The following is a 20,629-nucleotide window of genomic DNA, read 5'->3' as shown; positions in this document are numbered from 1 at the left end:
CAATTGCACTTGAATTGTCACAGTATACAATTAAGGTGTCACTGTTGAAACCATAGTCTTTAATCATTTGATTCATCCACAAAAGTTGTGAACAACAGCTAGCAACTGCAACATATTCAGATTCAGCAATGGACAGAGATACACAATTTTGCTTTTTACTATACCATGACACCAAATTGTTAACAAGATAAAAACACCCACCCGTGGTACTTTTCCTATCATCTAAGTTTCCAGCCCAGTCAGCATCACTAAAGCCCACTAAATTGGTGTTTGTTTCTTTGGTGTACCATAAACCTAAGTCAACTGTTCCAGATATATATCGCAAAATTCTTTTGACAGCCTTTAGATGAGTGACTTTTGGATCAGCCTGGTACCTAGCACACAAACAAACACTAAACATGATGTCGGGACGACTTGCACTTAAGTAAAGAAGACTGCCTATGATGCTGCGATACTGGGTGTTGTCAACACCGGCAGCAACATCGTCTTTGGACAATTTTTCAGTCGACCCCATTGGTGTTTTCATGTGCTTAGTGTTCTCAGTAGAGAATTTCTTCACCAAATTCTTGGCATACTTGGATTGACATAGAAAGATATCATCATGCATTTGTTTAATTTGCAATCCAAGAAAGAAACTTAATTCTCCTACCATGCTCATTTCAAATGTGGTAGACATGCATTTAACAAATTCATCAACATGCTTTTGAGAAGAAGCACCAAAAATGATGTCATCCACATAAATTTGACACACAAGAATATCATGTTTCGATTTTTGAATAAAAAGGGTTTTATCAACCTCACCTCTTTTGAAGCCTAAGTCAAGCAGATATTCAGTAAGCCTTCCATACCATGCTCTTGGAGCTTGTTTAAGTCCATAGAGTGCTTTCTTCAACTTGTAGACATGGTTCGGGTGGTGTGGATCTTCAAATCCTTTAGGTTGGCTTACATAAGCTTATTCTTTCAAGATGTCATTCAAAAAGGCACTTTTCACATCCATTTGATATAATTTTATGTCCATGTGACATGCAATAGCAAGTAAAAGTCTAACCGATTCAATCCGGGCAACAGGGGCAAACGTTTCATCAAAATCAATTCCTTCAATTTGAGTATACCCTTGAGCCACTAGCCTAGCTTTATTTCTCACAACAATTCCAGATTCATCAGTTTTGTTTTTAAAGATCCATTTGGTTCCAATAACATTCACATTATCGGGTCTGGGAACCAAATCCCACACATCATTCCTAACAAATTGTTCAAGTTCCTCATGCATTGCATCAACCCAAAATTCATCTTTTAAGGCTTCATTTATATTTTTGGGTTCCATGAGTGAAACAAAACAAGAGTGACTTACTTGAGAGTATACGGAAGTCATGCATACTAGTCCCATCATTTTGCGATAGTCTACCTTCTCCTTTCTTCTCGTTTGCATTCCTCCAAATGTTTCTCCAATGATCTGAGATGATGGATGATTTTTCTGAACCTTGCTGGGAATATCAATCTCTTCATTGGTTACACTGTCATCATTCTCAGTATACTTTCCTAGTTCATCATTTGATTCTGCCAGTGCAGGTGTTGTCTCCAGTGTTACAACACCGGGTGCAACATCTGTGTTAGGCAGTGTCTCACTTTCGTTCAGCAGCCCATCAATATCATCCTCGATTGTTTTCCCGTTAGATCTGCAAGATCATCAAAAACAACGTTAATAGACTCCATAGTCGTTCTTGTTCTCAGATTATACACGCGATAGGCACGACTATTAGATGAATAACCAACGAATAAACATTTGTCACTTTTAGAGTCAAACTTTGCAAGATGGTCTCGGTCATTCAAAACATAACATACACACCCAAAGACATGAAAATACTTAAGGTTCGGCCTCTTTCCCATGATGATTTCATAGGATGTCATAGTAGAACCACTCCTTAAGTACACACGATTTGAAATATGACATGTTGTGTTCAAGGCCTCGGCCCAAAATCTCTTTGAAATATTCTTTGAACTTAACATGACCCTAGCCATTTCTTGCAGTGTCCTATTCTTCCTTTCGGCTATTCCATTTTGTTGAGGAGTCTTAGGGGCCGAAAATTCATGAGTTATCCCTCTCTTTTCACAAAATGATATAAAGTGTGAGTTTTCAAATTCTTTACCATGGTCAGTCCTTATCTTACCAACCCTCAGATTATGTAGATTAGTAATCTTAGCATGTAATTTCTTGAAAACATCAAATATATCTGATTTTTCTCTAAGAAATCTTACCCAAGTAAAGCGAGAGAAATCATCCACACAAACGCATGAATACTTCTTACCTCCAATACTTTCCACTTTCATTGGACCCATAAGATCCATGTGCAAGAGTTCAAGACACCGTGTTGTCCCAAAGTGTTGCAACACTTGATGGGGAACACGTGTTTGCTTACCCTTTTGACATGCACCACAAACATACGGAATTCCAGAGGATAAATTAGGCATACCTCTCACAGCATCGTACTTACCAAGATTCTTTAATGTCTTGAAGTTTGCATGTCCCAATTTTTTATGCCACAAGTTTAATTCACTCACCTTTGAATGATTGCATACTAAGTCTTCTCCAAGTTGATAGCAATTATCAGCAGACCTTGTACCTGTCAAAATACGAGTATTAGAATTATCAAACACTTCACAATTGTCTTTATCAAACTTAACATGCAAACCGTCATCACAAAGTTGACTTATGCTTATTAAGTTTGAGTTAAGCCCTTCGATATAAAGCACATTGTGTAGATTAGGCAGTCCATCAACATTCAAGGTTCCTTTGCCAGCAATTCTTCCTTTAGCACCACCACCATATGTCACATGACCACTCCTCAGTTCAACATAGTCAATCAAATGGTCTTTAGAACCTGTCATGTGGCGCGAACAGCCGCTGTCAAAGTACCATATTCCTGCAATGTTAGTCTTTAATGAAATATAAATAACGGAACATTGAATCTTAGCCTTTGGTACCCAAACCCTTTTTACCGTCGGTTTTCTGTTGGCAGTGTTGCGTCGGGTGTTATACAACACCTGTGGCAACACCTGTTCTGATTCCCATCTCTTGTAATCATCTCTCAGTTTAAAGCAGTAGGGTTTGATATGACCAGGTCTAAAACAATAGTGGCAGATAAAGTGGCGTTTTCTGGATTTGGACTTCTTGGTAGATATTTGCCTTTTAGATGGAGCACCTTTTTCAGTTTGTGTAGTATTTGAGGTTTCAACACTTCCTTTGACAAAAACAGTTGGTTTTCTCTCAGTATTGGAAGATTCTCCAATTTCGAACAGACTGTTCGGATAACCAAGTCTAGCTTTGTCATTTTGTCCAATCATCAAAAGTGAATCAAGTTTGGATGAACTTGAATTCATCTTGGCAAGAATCTGAGTTGCTTCTCCAAGTTCCTCTTTGACTTTGCATAATTCCAAATATTTCTTGCTTAAGATTACTTCAAGTCGTGAAATTTGTGACTTTAACTCAGCATTCTCTTTGGAGAGAATTGCATTTCCTTTAGTTCTTTTGATCCAGTCTTCATATAATTCTTCGTACATCGTCTGCACACTTTCTAGAGTGACTTCATCATCATCTACCTCTTGAGTTTCAGACTGACTTGCCTCCGCAAGGGTTATAGATTTAAGACATACTGAATTCGAATAGGTGTTGCGGCCAGGTATTGCAACACCTGTGGCAACACCCAAAGGATTGATTTGCATTGAGCGTTTTTCCTTGATCACAGAAGATAACGATGTGTGATTTTCAGATTCACTTGATCCTTGATCATCATCAGACTCTTCATCACTCAAAGTGACAGCCATGCCTTTGTTTCTTCGAAGTCGATTGGCACACTCATTGGCATAGTGTCCAAATCCAGAACACTCTCTGCATTGTACTGAGTCCAAATTTCTGACATTTGATTGGATTTGCAATTAGTTTTTGGTCGAAATTGTCCTTTCATAGGAGTAAACTTTTGAGCTTTTGCAGAAGTGGTGATATTGGGCAACACAGATTTTTGTCCAATTTTCTTCTTCTATCTCATTTTCTTCAAGTAATCACCGAATTTTTTAGTAATTAGAGAGATAGAATCTTCACCTAAATCAGATTCATTCACTTCTTTAGATATTTGAAGGATTTCATCATAAGAGTCAGTTGAAACTTCAAGGGCTATTGTCTTCCCTTTATCCTTCTTTTGTAAATCAAGATTCATCTCAAAAGTTCTGAGGGAACTCATTAATTCATCCAGGTTGATTGTTGAAGTGTCTTTAGATTCTTCAATTGCACAAACTTTGACATTAAATTTCTCAGGTAGAGATCTTAAAACTTTGTTCACCAATCTTTCATTGGACATGGGATCTCCAAGACTGTGAGCTTCATTAGAAAGTTGTCTCAACCGGCTATCATACTCTAGAATAGACTCCTTGTCCTCCATTCTCAAAGTTTCGAACTTTGATGTCACCATCCTTAGCCTAGTTTTACGCACACTTGCGGATCCTTCACAGTGCTTCTGGAGTATCTCCCAAGCATCTTTGGCGCATACACAAGTGGTGATTAAATTAAACATCCTTGTGTCAACAGATGAAAATATAGCATTGAGAGCATTGGAATTAAAGTTTGAAGTTTGCACTTCATCGACAGTCCATGTACTTTCAGGTTTGAGCCGTGTGTCTCCATCAGCATCCTCGAGTTTTGGTGGACTCCAACCATCAAGTACACGTTGCCAAGCACTTTCTTCAATGGATTTAATAAAAACCCTCATCTTTACTTTCCACAATGCATAGTTTGATCCATCCAACACGGGAGGCCTAAAAACAGTATTTGTTGATCCTTCCATAATTCCTTTTCACTCTGAAAACAAAACAAAACAGGATCTCACTTAGTAGCGTCAAGTGGAAGCTCTGATACCAATTGAAAGTTTTGTTTCCACAGTGTATGTGTGAGTTGAGAGTGAGTGTTGTGTGTATCAGAATGTAGGTGTTGTGCGTAGGTGTTGTAACACCCACGACAACATGCAGTGGAAATTATGATTTTAACACACCTACACGTAGCTGGAATAATGATAATAATACGAGATACGAGATGTAAATTATGCACAAGTATAAAATACTTGTGCGGTGCCTCAGGGCAAAATAATTCACTAGAAAAACTTGTAAGTTTACAAAAACCAATACTAGTGAAAGAATAAAACAACTACCTTATTAAGGCGAGTAACAAATTGCATCCTAAACCTCTAACAAACCGTATAACCAAAATACATAGGATGCATCAACTGAGAAGTGAAAAAAATCTTCAAAACTCCACACACTAATCAACACGGTGATTAGGTGTTGTCTTCGGATGTTGGCAGCACTTCACAGCAACAAGTTATCAATCACGAGATGGCTTCAATCAGAAAACCTTTTCTTCGTACAAATGCATCTCTGTCTCTCCGAAAGTTTTTACTCTGTATCGTCACTCTCTCACCCTTTTGTTTCTTCTCCTTTGAGTCCTATTTAACATAGAAAAACCAATTTCATTAGGAAACAAACTCTTTTTAAAACAAGGATAATATCTTAAAGATACTGTGATATCATATCTTAAAGATATTATGATATCATATCTTAAAGATATTACGAGTCATATCAAAATATAGTCTTATATCACATATTGAATTTATAAGAGATCATATCATCAATTTCGAGATTATCCTCATGTCTAGAAAAATAAAATATTAAAGATAAAAAAGGAAAATATATCAAGGAATAAAATTTCTTTAAAAAATGAATACCTAAATCCGAACTCGACACTATCAGGTATCCATCGAGTCGGATAGTTTCTAGAGTCGGACAGATTCATGTAGCAAAATCACTATCCGAAAAAATAAATACCCACTCAAACTAGACAAAAAAAAAACCCGACATGTACCCACCCCTACTTACTTCCCTGCCGAAAAGAATGGACCGTTGGGTTAAGGAATTCACGGGCCTTGTGGGCCCCTCACGCTTATTGTCCTGTGCTCTGTACCACTTTATTACTCATCTTTTATATACTTGAACACAGCAACATTCATGTGAAGCTGCTTGACCATTGACCAAATTATGCATTCAATTCGCCCTTTTAAGGGTTTCAAGTTCATAAATAAGCCATTTGATATTAAAAATTTGATTCACTTTGTCAAAATTATTTTGGACGAATATGTTGTACGGGGTGTGTCCAATACAATTTACCTTATTAACGTAGTTTGCAGAGTAATACATTAGTTTGATAGTTACTCAGTGTACATCGAATATTAATAATCGCGTGTTCTATTTTCACACAAAAAATTATACATCCAATTAATCACCAAAAGTTTTTGATTTAGTTTCAATTTTAAATCGTAAAAAAGTTTATCATTATACAAACTATAACTTTTTATTATAACAAAATAACAACTAACACATTAATTTTTTTTAAAATACCAATTGTTCTATGATAATATTCTCCATGTTGCCAATTTTTTTAATTACAATCAGGGGAGAGAGTGTTTTAAAAATATCAGCCATGAAAATATTTTTGGCCGCCCAAACAAAATTTAGGACAAATGGATAATATAAAAAAATAAGATAAATTATTTTGGATATTCCTACTATTTAATTATTTTAATATAATGGATTTTCTGTCTCTCTGCTTTTCAGTTGAAGGCTAATATAAACCTTCATCATATGATATCCTTTTTATAAAATATAATATAATAATCACCGAAGAGTATTGTTTGGGCCAGCAAGGAAAAGAAGGGTCCAAACACAAATAAGTCTTACCGATTGGACTGGACCTTCTCTATTTGATCCATGTAATGGGCCAATGGGCCCATTAAATGAGATTGTATCTCCAGTTTAATTAGTACCCATGGGTGGACTGCTGCGTTGGGCAAAGGTAGAATCAATTATCCATGATTTTACAATTCCCAATTTCCTTTTTCCCCCTCCTAATTAGGGATGATAACTTTCTCCACGGATTTAGATCTCCACGAGGAAAACCCAAAACGGGGATGTGGATACCCAAAACGGGGATGTGGATCCCCGATTTTTTCGGGTTCGGGGTGGGTATGAGATTACTATCCTCATTCCCGAACCCGCCCCGAAAATAATATCAATAATAAAATAATAATATTATTAACATAATAATATTATTAATTTTTAAAATATTAATAATAATAAAAAAATATTAATAATAATATTATTATTAATATTGATATTAATATTAATATTATCAATAATAATAATAGATAATAATAAGTTTTGATTTGATAAAATTTTCCGAATTCATCATCGTCTTACAATATTAATATTTTTGAAACGGGGACGGAGGCGGAGATGAGAAGTTGATCCCCGAAGTTTCGGAAGCAGGGATCGGGGCGGAGATGGAATTCGGGGACGGAGATGTGGATGGCAAACCCGTCCCGTCTCATTGACATCCCTACTCCGAATGCAATATTTTAATTTAACAAAACTCAACCACGTGTTTTAAAAATACCGAGATTTAAAACGTCAAAACTATTCACTTCCAAAAATCTCCAAATACAGCAGCGCAGGTGAGATTTATTATTTTTTTCCAGCATATTTATCCGAAAAATTGAAAAGTAAACGAGCTTGTTCAAAAGCCATTGCTTTCGAAATGAAAATCTAACTACTGCTCATTTATCTGAAAAATTGAAAAGTATTTGATCAGTCGAAATTATTATGTTTCACCCTACGCATATTGCTAATTTCACCTCTTATATCTACTCTGAATCCATGTTCCTTGCTTTTCTTAATTTTTTTTTTTAAAATCTATAAATATCATTATTTTGCTTCTTATTTTAATTATCCACAGACTAATAAACTTACACAATTTATAAATTTTTTTTGAATTGGCAATTTATAAATATTTAATTTGTGAACAATGTCTATTTTTTAAGAATATGTCTTTTGTGAGATGGTCTCACGAATCTTGATCTGTGAGACGGATCAATCATACCGATATTCACAATAAAAATCAATATTCTTAGCACAAAAAGTAATACTTTTTCATGGATGACCCAAATAAGAGATTTGTATCATAAAATACGACCCGTGAGATCGTCTCACACAAATTTTTGTCACTTTTTAATATAATTGAAAATCATTTTAGTTATTAATTCCAACACGGTCGCTTAAAAGATCATAAACAGGTTTTGAATATTTTTACAGATAAGCACTTTATTGCTTTCTCATTAAAAATAATTTTAGCTTTCAAAAAATTTGGTTTGCGTTGGTTTCATGGCCATCAGCAATGGCATACAAAGTTACATTTTCCAAGCTTCATTTTCACAAGGATCTGCTGCAAACATTAATGCAGAATCGTTAGCTGTCAATTTCGACAGGTCAACTGCTAAAATATAATTCAACTAATCCTAGATTTCACCACCTATGGTTGTTTAAAAGCTCGAGAGATGAGAGGGATGCATCTAATTCCTTTTATTTCCAGTGCGATAAGTGATATTTACGAGCGTGAAGAAAAATGTAAACAAAATGATCGGTTAAAAATGTATTTCTAACACTTGTAGATCAAGACAACGTTTACTTGAACCACAAAATGGGACTAATGCCCAACGACACAGAAATTTATTTAGTATTAAAAAAGTTCTTACCAGGACTGAAATTCAAAAGCCAGATAAAATATAAACAGGAACTGGACACCAAAATTTGCCCACATAATAAGCACACGACATTCGTGTTTTAAATTAAAAGCCGACGACTAAGCAAGACCAGACCAGGGTTTGAACTCATATGGACGCTTCATTGGTTCTCAGAAAAACATTAAATTATAATGAAACGAGTTGGAAGATAAAACCACAAAGGTACAGTAAATTAATGGAAGGGTTTTAGTTGACTCATGCTTTATAGCCTCTATCCTCGAATTCAGAGAGGGGCGTGATCTGCTCCTTCAAACCTTTCCTCTTTCGGATGTCACCTACCAGAGTGGCTGCCTGAGATCAGCTATCAGAATTGGTACCAAAATATTTAAATCTATAATTATCTTTCTTGCTACTAAAAACTTCCGATATTTTACTTAAAAAAAATTTAAACAAAACTTCTCTTTTAAATTGAACTACCCTTTTAAATTGAAAATAATCTCTTGTTAATTGTTTAATATTATTTGATCAAATTAAAAATAACAATAACACATGTGATATCCTATGAATAGGTCTATCAAGATCAAACTTAAACAAGACTTTAGACTCCCGGCCCATTCTAAACAAGTTAATAGGCCAACGATGAATCTCACGTACTCTCCAACCTAGTTGATCGTTTCAATATATTGAAATTTTGAATCTTAGCAATGTTTTTAACTGTTCTCTCGTTCTATTTTCAGTTCCTGACTTGACGTCTTGACCTCTTTCTAACTATCTATTTTGTGATTCGATGCACGATCCCAAATAAATAATATTAATAAAAAATGATTGGTGAAAAAATAGAAAGCGGCCACTTATGCTGACATGGTGGATGTGAAGTGGACGATAAAATCACTCGTTCTAGAACGCTATCCACATCCATCTCTCCAATGGAGACCGCCATAGCCACTGTAAATCAAGCTCCTACTCGTCTCATTGCCGCTTCAGTTTCAGTTGTTGGATTTTCTTTGCCTTACTTTAAATCTCCAGCATTGACCCAACGATGCAGAGTTTTTGTCGCGAGGGCTTCGGTTGCAGTAGAAGAGAAGATTCGAACAATGGCTGCTGTTATCAGAATTGGTACCAGGGGAAGGTAAAGATCAGTCTTCTTCTTTCCATGGTTTGTGAAGTCGAGGAACAAACATTTGCTTTGAATGCACAACTTGAAACTCGGCCTCAAATCCCCAAAAGTGTTTTTTAGCGATCGGATTTAGAATCATTGCCTTAATTTCCTTGTGCCAGTTATCTTTTATCATATCTGGCGTGTTTATCGATTAGTATACCTGGGAAAAATTCACAAATGTTGGCGCTACAGCTGATAAATTATCGCCAAGGGGTACTTATATTGGACGTATATTTCAAAGGATACAACGGAACAACCAGTAGTGACTTAGCACGAGACACTAATACGACGAACTGAAAACGTACCTTACAAAATTTAACGGATGGCAAATGAAAAGCTAACAATATGAAATGCAAGAGAATGCTTGAAAGAGATAAAATTTTCATATGTTTGAAACGAGAAAATGAACACACTATTTATAAGCTCCCAAATCCACACCAGTGCCAAAACTCTTCTCTTCAATTAACCCAAGAATGTGGAAAGTCAAAAGACACTTTCACAATAATGAGCCACAACTTAGCCAGAAGAAACTCTCGTATTCACGAGACATAATTTTTATTTAACCTCTAAATTTACTTGAAATTTTTAACAGTACCATCATTACTCCTTTAATGACTGATATCAACGATTGATTTAGCTTTGAGATGTCCCCAGAAAATCAGGTTGAAAGTAGATACTCCGATCATGCTCATGACTGCATCAGAAATTGTGATTTGTTTCCCTTTTCCTTTAATAAAATTATTGGATATTGGATTGTACGTTCGATAATGTGCTACTACTGATCAGAGAAACGCCTTCTTTCCCATCCTCCTGACATTCATTCTCAGCAACTTTCGAGCATGCAACTAGAAGTTTCTATATTGTTCACTGAATGCCTTCTTTCATGTTGCTCTTCTTCGTCTAGAACAGCCCACTTGCCCTTGCTCAAGCTTATGAAACACGGGACAAACTGATAAAGTCACATCCCGAGTTAGCTGAGGAGGGGGCGATTCAGATTGTGATCATTAAAACAACAGGTGATAAAATTTTAAGTCAGCCACTAGCAGATATAGGCGGAAAGGGCTTATTCACTAAAGAGATAGACGAGGCACTTCTCAATAGCGAAATCGATATTGCGGTACACTCGATGAAAGATGTTCCAACTTATATTCCGGAGAAGATAATATTACCTTGCAATCTTCCACGGGAGGATGTCCGTGATGCTTTTATTTGCTTGACTGCAGCTTCTCTGGCCGAGCTTACTGCGGGTAGCATTGTGGGAACTGCTTCTTTGAGAAGGAAGTCACAACTTCTCAACAGATATCCATCGCTAGAGGCAAGAATCTTCTGATAAAATCTGAGCTTTTCTTCTTGATAAGAGGTTAACTCGAGATATGATATGCTTGAATTTTTGTAGATTGATAATCTTTACTCTCTCCTGATTATTTATGTATTTTCCATCATTCCAAACTCTACTGGTGATTTTTTTTATTTAACCTTCCCTCATAGGATGGACAGTCACCTTGCTTCCTGAAGGTTGCAGTTTCCATTTTGCCGTCTTGTCTTAACTACGCTCTCATGTTTTCGATGTGATCATTGTACAGGTACAGGAGAATTTTCGAGGTAATGTACAGACGAGGTTGAAAAAACTGAACGAGGGAGTAGTCCAAGCAACATTGCTGGCATTAGCAGGCCTGAAACGTCTGAACATGACTGAAAATGTTACTTCTGTGCTGTCTATTGAAGATATGCTTCCTGCTGTAGCTCAAGGAGCTATTGGAATTGCGTGCAGAAGTGGTGATGAAAAAATGGTTTGTATTTTTGTACTCTGCCAAATCTTGCAACCAATAGAAGTTTTTGCATCCTTGGCTATTTGTTTCTGTGCAAATCTTCCTAATATTACATTATCTGACTGGATGCTCAATACATGTCCCATGACATCAAAAGTTTTTTTAGTTACTGGATAGCAGCAAATAGATTGAGCATCAAGCATTGCTACGTGATTTAGGAGGTTGCATTGGGCTTCTTCAATGGTTCCAAAGTCATTCTGTGACATCTGTTGCTCGTTCATTTTTCACAAGATTCACTTGTCTTCTCTCCAGGCTACATACTTGGCGTCATTGAATCACGAGGATACAAGATCAGCAGTTTCCTGCGAGAGGGCGTTCTTAGAGAAATTAGAGGGATCTTGTCGAACTCCAATCGCTGGATACGCCAATAGAGACGAAGATGGAAATTGCATTTTTAAAGCATTGGTCGCATCCCCTGATGGAACCAGAGGTATGTGTGCAAAACAGTAAATAAAGTGTGGCTTAAAAGACAGAAAAGCACATGATATTGGCATTGTTTCTGTCAAATGGATCTCTTAACGTTTGCGTTTGTGTTACCTCAGTTCTTGAAACGTCTCGAAAAGGTCCATATTCTTTTGGTGATATGATAAAGATGGGCATCGGATGCTGGTGAGGAACTCCTCTCACGAGCTGGTCCGGGTTTCTTTGACCATTAGTTTAACGCCTGAGCTCTTCTATTTTCATCTGAGATTATAAGGCAGGCCATTTATTCGTCTTCTCATACTGGTGGTAGAATTTTGTGCTGTTGTTCACTAGCGTACATCTCATTGTTTTCTATGTCTTTGATAAGTCATATGAGTTTGAGTTTGAGTTTTAGTTTTTTTTTACTAATAAACATTTGCTTTTGTCTCGGGGCTTAGAAAAAGTTAATTCGCGTTGGTTTCACGGTCATCAGCAATGTCATACAAGTTATACTTATTTTCCACGCTTTATATTCGAATCCATGATCGGAGTTTCAGAGTCAAGGATCTGCTTCCAACATTAATGCAGAATCATTCTACAGAACATGACTATAGCATAACGACCCAGACATTTATTTGGTACTATACAATTTCTTTACCAGGAGAGAAATGCAAAAGCCAAATAAAATATAAATCGGAAGCCAAGTGCGACCAAAATTTATCCACAAAATAAACACAAAACATTCATGTTTAACTCAAAAGACGACGACTCAACATGACATGGGTTTAAACTCATATGGACGCTACATTAGTTCTCAGGAAAACATTAAATTATAACGTAACAAGTTCAAAAATAATACCGACCAAGTACAGAAAATCGATATGAAACACAAGGTTTACCTGTCTCACCCTTTATGGCCTATCCTCCTATTCAGAGAGGGGCGTGATTTGCTCCTTCAGACCTTTCCTCTTTCGGATGTCAGCTACCAGAGTGGCTGCCTGAGATCCTGCCCCTAATGGATCAGATGACATCGGGTCCCAACGATCAAACACACACTGGGGGAATGCCTGACCAGAGGTCGCAGGCCTCAATGTACTTGAGAAACCAAATGACTCAACAACAGGTAGGTATGCCTTGATATTGTAAAGTGGAGTTCCCGGTCTCTGCATTTCTTCAAAGACGTGCCGACGTTTCTGATTCAAGACACTGTAAATTCCACCAAGAGCTTGTTCCGGAGCTTGGATCTCCACCAGGTACACAGGTTCCTGGTATACAAAATTAAGATCATCAGTGCTTTCCCCATCAATTCCTTCTCCTCGGATTTCATCGTGACACCAAGCTTCTGCAGCATCGGCCACAACTTGTCCTTCTGATCATTCATGCAAGTATTGATAATTTGCTTGATTGGCTCATAACAAAACTGAACAAACCCACGTTTGCAAGTAGGAGATCCAGAATTTTTGGAAGTTCACTTCTTAGTGACGGGATCATAGTAGTTCTCTCCCCAGAGCCTTTCCATCATCTTGGACTCATCAACACCAAATTTTGAGGCATACATCTTTGCAAAGTTCGTCAAGGTAAATGCTCAGCCATGCAACCCGGCAGAGAAAGCAACGGTACCTTGTTCTGGATAAACCAGAACATCTCCAAGAGGGGATCCTCGTAAGTGGCCATGATAACATTTGCATTTTCAATGACCCTCTGAAATGTTTGATATGCCTCCTCCCCATCCACCTGGAGTTCCAAGAAACACCTGTCCATCTTGTTAACAGTCAAGACAGGCCGAATCCTTTCTCCAAGTGCTTGTCGTAGAACAGTTTCTGTTTTGACACGCACCCCTTCAACACATCCACCACAACAAGAGCCTCATCAGTGATACAAAGAGCAGCTGTCACTTCAGAAGAGAAATCGACGTGTCCGGGAGAATCAATAAGATTGATGAGATACTCATTGCCCTGTCGATCTCCCTTGTAGTTCTTCAGAGATTCGTCAGACATTTCGTAGTACAGAGAGATGCCAGTGGACTTGATTGTTATACCACGTTCAGCTTCATCTGCACGGATATCTGTCATTCTAACATCACCAGCTACTTCCTGAGCAATGATACCAGCAGCCGGAACAAGAGAATCCGTAAGAGTGAACTTCCCTGCAGACAAATAAAGAATTAAAAATTTGCTTCGAAGTAAAAAGTATTTGCCAAAATTCAACAACTGGTATACAAATTATATAAAGAATCATACAAAGGTTGCAGCTATGGTACCATGATCAACATGCGCAATAACAGACATGTTCCAGATATTATGTTTGTAGTCCATAATCCTACGGAGCTCTTCAGCTGTGAACTTCACCTGGAAAATTCAGGTAAAATTTAACGTCAGATTTCCTAACTTAACAATAATTACTCTCATCTATCATTAAAAATTATATTGTGCACTCACCATCTTTACTGGTTTTTAAACTTCACCAACAATCAAAACTCATAGGAGGCCTCCCTCCAAATATTCCTGCGATTCAACGACATAACATGAGAATAAAAAATAAGGAACAACAACCTCACAAAAGTACTAGCCAAGCACACTAAGAAATGTCAATCTCTCTTCATGAAATTCATGCAGAACAAGAACCGCCAATCATTTATTCAAAGTGCAACAAGTTCATGCCATTAAACAGATTTTTTTTATACATGACATTCAGGTGGGGGATTAGTACCTACAACCTCTACTCAAGTGAAACCTGATAATCATTTAGAAAGCATGCAATCATACTTGATAGGCATTTCTAATAAGTAACGAATAATATCTGAAAATTTTGGATTGAAATCTCGAACCACCAAGCCAAAATTTGTACCAGTAAATTACATATAAGTTGTCAGATTTGTAAATCATTCACCATAAGTAAGAAAAAGTGTATATAAATTCAGATCAGAAACAAAAATATTTATCACATATCATCCATGTATCCCCACAACCAACAATCAATTGGAGAAACCTTGCAATCTCCAACGAATCATAGCCAAGGGCAACATCAAACACATCAGAAAAGGGTCAAGTTAAGATCGATTTAGTAAGTAATTCTCAAGTTCCACGTCAATTAATCCAAACAGACATACACGTATCAATCTCATTTCCTAGATAATACATATTTAGCGAAAGCAGAAAGAGATCGAATTATCAACGAAAGAAAGCGGAAGATGTAAGAAATGCGCAATGGAGAAGGGATATAAAGCTGCTAGAAACATTATACAAGTATTATTCGTTTAAAAGGAGTAGTTTAGAAATTGATATTATTCATTTCAAAAAAAACAAAGAAATTGATTTTATTAACTAATAAAATTAAATAAATTAAGTACTTAACACATAGTTTGGTACATGAGATAAGAGAATGATTGATAAATAATCATCAATAATTTTATATAAGGATAAAATATCTCTTTTATGAGATGTGATAATTTTAATCTAATGATAAAAACACTATAAATGACTTAATTGCCCTCAATATATAAAAATCATATACATTATTGTTCTTTCATTTCACTTGTAGGTAGAAATTAAAATCAAATGAATATTTTTATATATTATATAATATGATAATTATATAAATGAACTCGAGATAATTATATAAATGATTTGTATAAATCTCAATAAAATTATTAGTATCACTCGATTAACCTTAAAAATTTATATTTGACTTGACTCATAAAATTAAGGGCTCAATTATCATATTATATGATATATAAAATTAGGTAAAAAAAAAAAAACATGCAAGCACTATCGACGCATGAACAGATAAGAAATATGAACTCAAGCAACAACTTTGAAATTATAAAATTTATTATGATAAGGTTAATTTTATAATTACAATCTAATATATAAATTTAATCACTCTTATTAAATCATACCAATATTAAATATAATATCCTACATCTTATTTATCATTAACTTATCATTATATTATATATCACATGTTTATCCTATCATGTGTATCAAACTATGCCTTAATAATTAATAAAAATGTGCTTCAATTAATCTTCCATAAGTCTATATGTTATTTATCAAATTGTTAATTTTTTCTTTACTCAACCAAAATTATCATTTTTCAAAAAAAAAAAAAAAAAAAAACTATTATCTATAAGTATAGCAATAAAAATTCCTTAATTTTTTTTCTCATTCCATTTGATGTAACTAAACCTGATCATACAAACGGTGTTTCCCAATATTTCTTCCGAAATCACGAATTTTTACATCCCGTGAAGCTCATTCAGTTCACCAGAATGCAATTGCAATGAATCCAAATAGTAGCAAAAACTGTTCCATTCAGCCAGAGGGAAAGAAATATATATCTTGTTACCAAGACAACAGTTTGATCCTATAAAAGAAAGTAAAATCGCTTAACGTTAACTCATCGTTTAAGATTTATCCCAGCGTGATATCATGTACACATACATACTATTTGCAATTCTCTTGTCAATCTTGTTAGTATCGCTGTTACCTTTGTGTTATATAACTTTCGATGCAGAACGCAAAAAAAGATCTGTGCCTACAGAATGGCCAGTTCTAGGAATGTTACCAGGGCTGCTGTTAAACAGTGCCCGAGTCCACGAGTTTGTGACTGAGATTCTTCAGGAAAGTAGGGGATCACTCATGTTTAAAGGGCCTTGGTTTAGTAGTATGGATATGTTTATCACCAGCGATCCAGCTGATGTCCATTATATATTAAGCAAGAATTATTCAAACTTTTCTAAAGGTCCCGAATTCAAGAAAATATTCGATATTTTGGGAGGTGGGATATTTATGGCTGAACATGAATCGTGGGAGAACCAGAGAAGGACCATTATGTCGCTAATGAATCGAATGGGGTTCCAAAAGCTCGTTGCAAGTACTACTTGGAACAAGGTGGAAAAAGGGCTTGTCCCCATTTTGAATCACTATTCAGAAATGGGAAACCAGGTGGATTTGCAAGAATTATTTCAGCGCCTTGCATTTGATTCTACGTGTCAAGTCGTTTTAGGCGATGATCCCTATTCACTGTGCATCAACTTGCCTCATATACCAGAAGAAAAGGCATTCGCTGATGCTGAGGAAGCAGTTCTGCAAAGGCATACGCTCCCCGAATCGTTATGGAAGCTTCAAAAGTGGCTTCAAATAGGCAAAGAGAAAAAGCTGAGCCTAGCTAAGGAACTTCTTGATCGATTTTTATCAGATCGAATTGCACGAAAATGTCAAAAGTTCAACGGGGTTGATCAAATGGTAACAGATGAAAAGGAGGATTTTGACTTGTTAACAAATTACATGAGAGAAATTGCTGGAAAGGGTGATGCACTAGATGCAGCTAATATTTCTGAACAAACTTGGAAAGACATCATGTTAAATCTAATCTTTGCAGGTAAAGATACAATAAGCGCAGCTCTTGCTTGGTTCTTTTGGCTTCTAACAACAAACATTAACGAAGAAAGCAAGATTCGACACGAAATCTCAACCAACATACAAGTGAATGAACACGGAAAATGGGAATTTTCAGACATGCAACAACTGAATAAACTTGTTTATCTCCACGCTGCTCTTTGTGAATCGTTACGTCTTTTCCCACCCGTAGGATTTCAGCACAAAGCTCCACTCGAATCCGATGTTCTTCCAAGTGGGCATAGGATAAAGCCGAGTACGAAGACAGTGTTATCCTTCTACTCCATGGGGCGGATGGAATCCATATGGGGTAAAGATTGCCTCGAATTTAAGCCTAAGAGATGGATTTCTGATCTGGGACGAATCAAAACCGAGCCATCTTTCAAGTTCACAGCATTCAATGCAGGGCCTAGGAGTTGTCTAGGTAAGGAAATGAGTTTCATACAATTGAAGATCGTTGCCGCTTCCATCATCAGCCGTTTCCATTTCAACGTCGTTGAAGGGCATCCAATATTTCCGAGTAATTCGGTTATTCTTCATATGAAACATGGTTTGAAGGTCAAGGTTTCAAAATATGATTGATGGTTTGGAAAATTTGTCCCTCATATCCGAGTGGCTCTTAATGTAAAGCATGATGCTTACATAAATTACATTCTAACGTATGATGCATGCCTTTGAGATATTAATCAAAAAATTCTGTAAAAACCGAAGTTCCATGTTTCATGTAATCATCAATGGATTGTCACGGTATCAAATTGCATATTTATAAACTTGTCACACTCATATAAAACCCTAGACCTGGCAATCAACATGGATTTTCCGTAGGATTCAATGCAAATGCAATATGTAGATTTAGAGCAATCGCAGGAAACAACAATTCCAAGCCATAATTTTATGTATAAATAAAATATGAAAAAGAAAAGAATAATAAATAATGAGATAAATTTTGATCTCAGGAAAAACCATTCTCGACATATAATATACTTTATTTATATACAAGTCATACATAAATTTAATATAAGATCCACCCTATTATGTAACCCTAATATTAGACAGAATTATTTCTCGTAATGTAGCTTAAACTAAGTTTTCAATGAGTACTTGTACCCTGCCTGTGTAATTAATTATATATTTAGTAGTACTTTAATTCATAATTAGTATCTTGTTATTTTCACTATTTAAAGCAAGAGTTTACATAAAACAACCATATTTCAAATTATTATATTTTATCAAATCTATATGATGTATATAATTTGTATTACCAATTACTTTTAGATCAAAAAGTACTTATCGGCTCTGTATATATTTAGTGACTCGAAAATAATGAGCTTGTGAACATATTGTAATTACACATATTTTATTATTATATATCTATAATATATTATTAAACTAGATCAGCTTCTTATACTAACAAAATTTGGTATTAAAGTCCGAATTTTTATTTGAAATCAAACATATCTTTCATTAAGATCGAGACCAACTTATGTGGTAAATTTCCTTGCAATGTTTAGCTTTTCCGGAAAAAAATTCTAATTCGGAACGGATAATCATTTGCAACTCTCACAAAATTGACTCTTGAGATCATCTTACGAAAGTTTTTGTATTTCAAGTAAACCTACAATGTTTCTTGATTTTAACGGTAACAGAGGCAACTTTGTTGTATGTTAACAGAAATGAGTTTTTAATACATTTCGACTTGGTTTTAAAATAAGTTTACAGAAAATAAGATAGATATTTATTTACAAACAAAGATAAATAAAAATCTAATATGTATTTTTTTAAATAAATAAAAAAAATCAATAAGCGGCCGGTCAATACTCATGATCGATGGGATCCAAAAAAAAGAAAGATTTTGACGCGAACTTTAGAATATTTAAGTTTATAGAAAATCTGAAGTTTGGCTGTAATTAGTAATTAAGAAGGAAAATAATGATGCCAACCGATCTTGATTTCGATTCAATGTGCATGCATGTGATACTTTACATGTAAATTAATTCGCATTAGAATATTTTACAAATGGGAGGAAAACAACAAGATCTAACTGTCATTTTGCTTTTTTTATATATTGACGAGAATATGCAATCATTGCATTTTTTCTTGAAATAAATTGTAATATTATACCCCCACTCTGCACAGGCTGGCGAAGAGGATCGAACTTGGCTTTTTTATTATTTGGGCAATGGCTTGATTAATCATTATCCGTACCCTCCAAGACAATCAAAACCAACCTACTAAAAACTCTTACTTTTGTCTATTAAATTAAGAGTAGGTCTCTTGTAAGATGATCTCACGAATCTTTATTTATGAGACGGATCAACCCTACCGATATTCACAATAAAAAGTAATATTTTTTCATGGATGACCCAAATAAGATATTCGTCTCACAAAATACGACCTGTGAGACCGTCTCACACAAATTTTTAACGTGATTTTTATATTGTATTCAAATATCATTGCAAGACTTTTTTCCACATATATACTAAATTATTTTCTTAAATTTTAAAGATTATATAAAAATAAGTTTAATTTATTAAATGGCACAAAATCAAATAAATAATTACATCGTACCAGTTAAGTACGCCTAGCTGTACCTCTAAATATTTGAATAACCTTCTTTTGTCGCTGCCCCTTTCCTCCTTTATTCATTTTATTTATTATTTGTTATTATAATGTACATATACACGTTTATATATACTAATAAAAGATGATATTTTTAATTTGATAATTTTATCAAATAATATTAAATAATTAACACAAAATTATTTTCGATTTAGAAAAGTTGTTCGATTTAAAAGGGAAGTTTTGTTTTGATTTTTTTCTATTTAAAATATGGAGTGACTTGAAAAGATTTTTAGTAGAATAAGAAGAGTAATTATAAAATTAAATATTTTGGTGTCCTCAAAGGTAGTTATTCTAAGACCCTCACACTTAATATAATAGTATAGATATATATATATATATATATATATATATATATATATATTATGTTACATGTATAAATTGGATTTATACCATAAGTTAATTAAGTTAAAAAGTACATTTGAAATTAAAAAATTATCTTAAATATATTTTTGAAAAGAATTTTTCAAAATAAAGTGAATGAAAATTTTGTAACTAAATTTCTAAAATAATTTATATATATCTATACTATATTATTAAGTTTGAGATCTTCAGAATAACTAAATTTTGGTGTCATAGTTTGTTTTAATAATTATATATATTAAT

The 20,629-nt window shown here is 34.9% G+C and overlaps 3 protein-coding genes and 1 pseudogene across 3 annotated transcripts; 2 read left to right on the top strand and 2 right to left on the bottom strand.

The window, feature by feature from the left end:
- Window positions 1-4,034: 4,034 nt before the first annotated feature.
- LOC142518431 (uncharacterized) lies at window positions 4,035-4,835 on the bottom strand. Its single transcript, XM_075621217.1, has one exon. The coding sequence runs from the start codon at window positions 4,833-4,835 to the stop codon at window positions 4,035-4,037; it is 801 nt and encodes a 266-aa protein (XP_075477332.1).
- A 4,634-nt stretch (window positions 4,836-9,469) lies between these two features.
- LOC142518636 (porphobilinogen deaminase, chloroplastic-like) lies at window positions 9,470-12,497 on the top strand. The gene is given in 6 exon segments (XM_075621429.1): window positions 9,470-9,744; window positions 10,684-11,089; window positions 11,358-11,564; window positions 11,856-12,033; window positions 12,146-12,201; window positions 12,203-12,497. Coding segments are annotated over 6 exon segments (1,107 nt in total). The 5' UTR covers window positions 9,470-9,541; the 3' UTR covers window positions 12,260-12,497.
- A 402-nt stretch (window positions 12,498-12,899) lies between these two features.
- Window positions 12,900-15,211, bottom strand: LOC142518638 (elongation factor 2-like; annotated as a pseudogene).
- Window positions 15,212-16,145: 934 nt separating this feature from the next.
- Window positions 16,146-18,109, top strand: LOC142518462 (alkane hydroxylase MAH1-like). Its single transcript, XM_075621247.1, has one exon. It carries the CDS (start codon window positions 16,436-16,438, stop codon window positions 17,984-17,986), a length of 1,551 nt encoding a protein of 516 aa, XP_075477362.1. The 5' UTR covers window positions 16,146-16,435; the 3' UTR covers window positions 17,987-18,109.
- Window positions 18,110-20,629: the final 2,520 nt, after the last annotated feature.

The sequence above is a fragment of the Primulina tabacum genome, chromosome 11, assembly GCF_025594145.1.
Source record: "Primulina tabacum isolate GXHZ01 chromosome 11, ASM2559414v2, whole genome shotgun sequence".
Classification (NCBI taxonomy): Eukaryota; Viridiplantae; Streptophyta; class Magnoliopsida; order Lamiales; family Gesneriaceae; genus Primulina; species Primulina tabacum.
Note: the sequence above shows the minus strand (reverse complement) of the source record. Positions and strands in the feature narration are given on the sequence as shown.